The following is a 5,887-nucleotide window of genomic DNA, read 5'->3' on the forward strand; positions in this document are numbered from 1 at the left end:
GGCAGCGGAATTGAGATGTTAATTTGTCAAGAGATAATGCACTTTAGAGGTGCGACCCACAGCTTTGACCAGTGATGACCTCTGGGTAAACAGAGAGCCATTGTGACAAAACGGAGAATGTTGATTCCCTGTTCTCCCAAACAGACAAGCCCAGTGTTGTTGTGTTCGGGCAAGTAATCGTAGTCCAGACTTTGAGTCTTTCCACGTTATATCAGTCTATTAAAGGGTATTTAAAATATATATATTTTAGTGGGTGTCTCTACTGGCCCAGTATTTACCTTGGTGTTGTTGGATAATGATTTGAAACGGACCATAAATTGCACATGAAGTCCAGGCTTGCAGGCTCTCCAACACCCCAGCCAGTGGCCCAGAATAGCAGCAGCATTCCATTCCCCTCCCCTCTCTCTCCAGCAAAGACACAGCAGAACCCTGGGTCACATGCACTGCCACTGATCACACACTCGTGTATAAACACTCACACCAACCAAAACAAAAACAGCCATATAGAGAACAACAAGTAAGGCCAATGAACTGGACAGACTGATATTCGGACAACTATAACACAGTGGATATAAATGTTGTAGATGCGAATGCAAGATGATTTAAACTGATCTGTCTATCTTTCTGTCTATCTATCTATTTGCAAGGTAAAAAGAGGATTTAAGATATTGACAGACAACTTTACAAAAAAAGACTATGTAGGCCCATCTATCTATCTACAATGAAAAAATAAAAACTGGATTTACTTAAAAATATAGTGCATCATTATTGCATCCATTTTTAAGTAAGTTAAGCTTTCATGCATATGCAATTGCTTAAAATTTCGAGTAAAACTTACTTAAAAAAGTGGATGAAAAAAGTGGATTGATATCTCACGATTTTAGACTTATGAGGTGTCATGAAACATTTTGATAAAAAAGTAAATGCTATCAAAATAAGAAGCATACAGTTACAAACATCTCTTAGTACTATTTTGCACATGATTTCAAATGACATTTTTGTTGTTTTTCCACATTTAAGGGGAACATTTTCATTACCGCAACGTCTCCATGACTGGATTTGGGTTTTTTGACATGGAAATATTTATAATTAAAAAATCTAAAAAAGTAAAAGCTTCAGTGTATGTTATACTATAAACATTTACAGTAAAGAAACATGTGGTATTTGGTGATCATTGGTAAATGTAGAGACAATAATAAGGAATATAAATGTGTCCAAGAACATTTTTCTCATCCTCCGCAACAATTCTTAATCATTGTTTAAGCCCTCAAGGAACTAACATTTTCAACAACAAAAAAATTGTTGCACATAATTGACCGTGACACTCACGATGGCTACCAGGTAAGCAGTTCTTATTTTTTCTCCCCAGATAAAAGTTGAAATTTTGTTTGTCATAGTACCTAGACAACTTTTTAGTTCTCATTACTGAAACATGAGTTTGTAAATGCATATATTTAAGGTAATATCATGTTGCGGTAATGATCATTTTTGATAATGATAATCTAAAAAATTTAAATAATTTTGTAGGAAATATGTTTTAAATCCTAATGATTATAGTAAGTTCAGACCTTAATCTTATATGTGCAAAAAAAAAATTGGCTTCAAGGACTTTTTTAAAATTCTAATGCTGGACACGGATTTCGTGAAAATCTATCCGGGTAAGGTAAAGGGGCTTTACATTAAACTCCTTAATAACATTGAATATACAAAGTTACAAACAAATGCCATGTGATGTAAATATAAACATACATAAAAATAAATAGCTAAAAAACTAGCTATTTAAATAGATAGTTGGTTGAAATGGATTATTCAACCAACAAAGGCAATAACAGTGTACAATATCAAAAATAAAGATACAAAACCTGTCACTGGGGCAGTACCTTTTAAAAAAGTCCTTATATGTAGCATTTATTTAGGTACAAATATGTGCCTTTTAGGTACCAATATGTATCTTTGAACTACCAATACCTACATTTGAAGTCGTAATATGCACTGTTTGGGTACAAAGGTGTACCTTTTTTTAAAGTGTACTGTCCCAGTGAAAGCTTTTGCACCTTTATTTCTGAGAGTTTATATGCATTAGAATAAGAAAACTGAAGTCTATAAATCTGTCTGTATTGGCATGGTTGAAAAGACATTAAATACACATAAAATAAAATCTATCTAAAATGTTGGTTAAAATGGATTACTCAACCAACAAAGACCATAACAGTGGAAATGCATCTGAATTAGAAATCTGTCTGTCTTTCAGTCTATATTTGCATGATAAAAAAGAGGCTTTGAAAAAACATTAATATGCATATTTACAAACAAATTGCATGCTATTAAAGACAACATTAAAAGCAATCAAATATCTTCACCTAATTATCTGTCTATCCAGAAATAAGATGCATTTTTGGTCGTAAGCACGCAAACATCTCGTTTAGATAGGGATTTCCGGTTCGGTTTAAATCATACAGAGAAATACAATCACGAGCTGTTGAAACAGAGAAATTGGCCAGTGTTTGACAGAAACCGCTAGGGGTTTCTATGCACACTGATATTAAGCAGCAGGGCCAATGGCAACAAAGGATTACGAGAGAACGATAGCTCCACCTCTCCGTTTTTCTCATGTATATAAGCCTGGAGTTGACCCAGAAAACACACACACACTCGTTTGAAGATAGCGAGCGGCGCGCATTGTGACTGGACTATGAAGCTTCACCTCACGGAATATAAATTGTGATTTTTCCGCGGTTTCGTTTAAATCAACCTAATCTGCCCTGCTGCTGCGGATCCATTGAGCGGTGTGTGCACAGGACACGGGGGTAAGGACATTTTTAATGAACGCTTTCTGAAACTCACCGGCTGCGTCTTAATACGTCGCGCGCTATCTTGGTAGACAGCATTGTGTGCGCGTGCTTGGATGCGATTGTCAACAATGATGTCTACGTAGGCAGCACGCTTGGATTTGAGACACGGCCAGTGGTGTAGTGCTTAGGGTGGTAGATCCATTGTTTGCTTAGCTGCATGCCGACTTTCTCTGCGTATCTTTGGGTGCATTTTTATTTTACGTGCAAGCTAAAAAAAACAAGTATAATGTATGCGTTTGAATTCTGATAAAAATCTGATACGATTTCAAATGCATTTTATGTCTTTGTTGCTTAAACACATTTTTTCAGCGTGTTTAGTAGGAAATAGGACGTGCGCTACGTATAACTAAGCAGGTTAGGGCACTAATACTTAATACTGCATACTGCTCTCGTTTAATCATGTTGCTTGGATGTGCACTATTGAATCTTAAGATGTTGTAGTGTTTAGTGAGCAGCTAGTTTGCTACAGGGAATAACATGCATTCCTAACTGCACAATGAAAAGAAAATTGGCTGACTTGCATGATTATTTCTTTATTCATTTTGTAGTGTAGTTATTACCACTGTCCTCAATTTAATTCAAACTCCCTTAAATAAAAAAAAAAACACTTATTTTTTTTGCATTTATAACACACACTAATTGAAATTAAAAAGCTTTACATGACACACTTTGCTGTTACCATCAATCCATTACTGAATCTAATCCCTCTTCCCCTCTTTTACTAAAGGGAGAGTCTATGGCAGAACACATGATGATGCCAATAAACCACGGTCAGGGAAACGCAAGTCTGCATGGCTACCGGATGGGCATGAACGGAGGCCTGCAGGCAGGCCCCCAACAGCACGGACCCCAGCCCGGCCTCCGAGCGATGCCCAACGGACAGATGATGCACTATGGAGCGGGGCCTCAGGGAAACATGGATGCCGCCATGCGTCAGCGGTCCAACATGGTCGGACCTATGAACGGACAGATGGGCCACCACCAAATGCAGTCGGCTAGCATGATGTTTAACAATCAGGGCCAGCCTCAGCAACATCACATTCAGCAGCATCAACAGCATCAACAACAACACCACCACATGCATCAGGCGCAGCAACAACAACAGCAGCAGCAGCCCCCACAGCAGCAGCAACAACAGTACATGACCGGGGGTCTCACATCCCAACAGCTTATGGCCAGCATGCACCTTCAGAAACTCAACACCCAGTACCATGGACACCCGCTGGGACACATGAACGGCAACCACATGGGCAACGGGGCACAGTTTAGGGTGGGTCAGGCCCAGCTGGCCAACATGCAACACATGTCTGGACCTGCTCTCGGTTTAAACAATTTCGATGCCGAATTAATCGACGAAGAGGTTTTGACGTCGCTGGTCATCGAGCTGGGACTGGATAGGGTGCAAGAGCTTCCTGAACTCTTCCTGGGACAAAACGAGTTTGACTTTATTTCGGATTTCGTGAGCAAACAGCAACAGAGCACAGTTAGCTGCTGAGCCTGGATTGAACGGACACTTGTGGGCGGAAATAGAGATGTTAATCTCCTAATGCTAGATTTTTGTGACCACTGGCACCAAATAAAGGGGTGATGTCTTTCTGTTCACAGAAATGTGTGGTCAGGCCCTGGTCAGAGGACAACAGTTCTGCTTATTTCTTGGTGGATCCCTAAAACTGCGATCCACGGGTGAATGTAAGAACATTTCAGAACTGTAAACTCGGTGCAATGTAGACACTCAGTCCCTATTTGTCTTCGATGCAGTTTTACGTTTTAAAATTGTATTTATTTATTATCAGACGTGTAAACGTTGAACAAACGTGCAGCGATGACATGGTTAAAACCTGTGGCTTATGGGAAAACTTGGTTTTCGTTATGGGATTGGTAAATTCATCCCGAGTACTGATTATTTAGACCCAAAACTTCATGCATCCGAAAGCTGGATGATCCAAAACTGTAAGTCTAATGTTTTGATGGAGGGATGGTATTTTTTTTAACCAAGCTTTAGTGACCCCCAAACCACTGCTAGTGGTTAACGCCTCTCTTGTTACAACTGGTTTGTCTGAGCTTTAGAATTGCCTTAAAATCGAGTTTGCTTTTATTTATTTGTCCCTCCTTTCTTCTCCATGGTTCTGGAGGGTTTAAATTTGTGTGTGATTTGTTAATAAAGATGGCCAGGTTTTGACTCCGGCCTAATTTTTCATCAATCTCTGTTATTTGTGGATGTGTCAAGTCGAAAGAGAACAAAGCAATGAAGCTTTTTGTAAGGTTAACATGCTAAAGGTTTTATGTGAGCCTGTCTGTGAAATCCAGGCTCATGTCTCATCATCTAATTGAGATTAGGTGCATTAAAGTGATGTCACATTGATTTCAATTTTTGACGTGGTCTTACTTCATTAATATTAAAGGGATGGTTTACCCAAAAATGACAATTCTCTCATCATTTACTCGGCTTTATGTTGTTACAAACCTGTATAAATTTCTTTGTGTTGATGAACATGGAGGAAGATATTTTAAGGAATTTTTGTAACCAAACAATTCATGAGCCCCATTCACTTCCATATTCTTCATTCCTACTATAGAAGTAAATGGGGTCCTTGATCGGTTTGGTTACAAACATTCCTTAAAATATCTTCCTTTGTGTTCAACAGAAAGAAGAAATGTATACAGGTAACAACATGAGAATGAGAAAATGATTAGAGAATTTAAATTTTTGGGTGAACTATCCCTTTAAAGATATCAAGTTATATTTATATACTGTTCTTTATATTATGTATGATGATTTTTTTTTATGTAAAAAACTGCAAATAACAAAGAAATTACTTTAGCTGGAGGTTCACAGGCTGGGTCAGCTATGTCTTGAAATAATCCAAGACTTTGCACTTACCAATAATCTGCACAAAGTACATGTAGTTTTTCCCCCCACTATAATTTCCATAAAACATCACTTTGCTGATCATTAACTGCTATGAGAAACTGATGACATTTCCCATTTAAAAATACTTGCCCATATATGATGCAAAAGAAGGTCTCACAAACAA

The 5,887-nt window shown here is 38.2% G+C and overlaps 1 protein-coding gene across 1 annotated transcript; it reads left to right on the forward strand.

Annotated features, from left to right (window-relative positions):
* Positions 1-2,634: 2,634 nt before the first annotated feature.
* Positions 2,635-5,053, forward strand: cited4b (Cbp/p300-interacting transactivator, with Glu/Asp-rich carboxy-terminal domain, 4b). Its single transcript, XM_055211417.2, has 2 exons — positions 2,635-2,807; positions 3,580-5,053. The coding sequence occupies exon 2, from the start codon at positions 3,589-3,591 to the stop codon at positions 4,345-4,347; it is 759 nt and encodes a 252-aa protein (XP_055067392.2). The 5' UTR covers positions 2,635-2,807; positions 3,580-3,588; the 3' UTR covers positions 4,348-5,053.
* Positions 5,054-5,887: the final 834 nt, after the last annotated feature.

The sequence above is a fragment of the Misgurnus anguillicaudatus genome, chromosome 10 (genome assembly GCF_027580225.2).
Source record: "Misgurnus anguillicaudatus chromosome 10, ASM2758022v2, whole genome shotgun sequence".
NCBI lineage: Eukaryota > Metazoa > Chordata > Actinopteri > Cypriniformes > Cobitidae > Misgurnus > Misgurnus anguillicaudatus.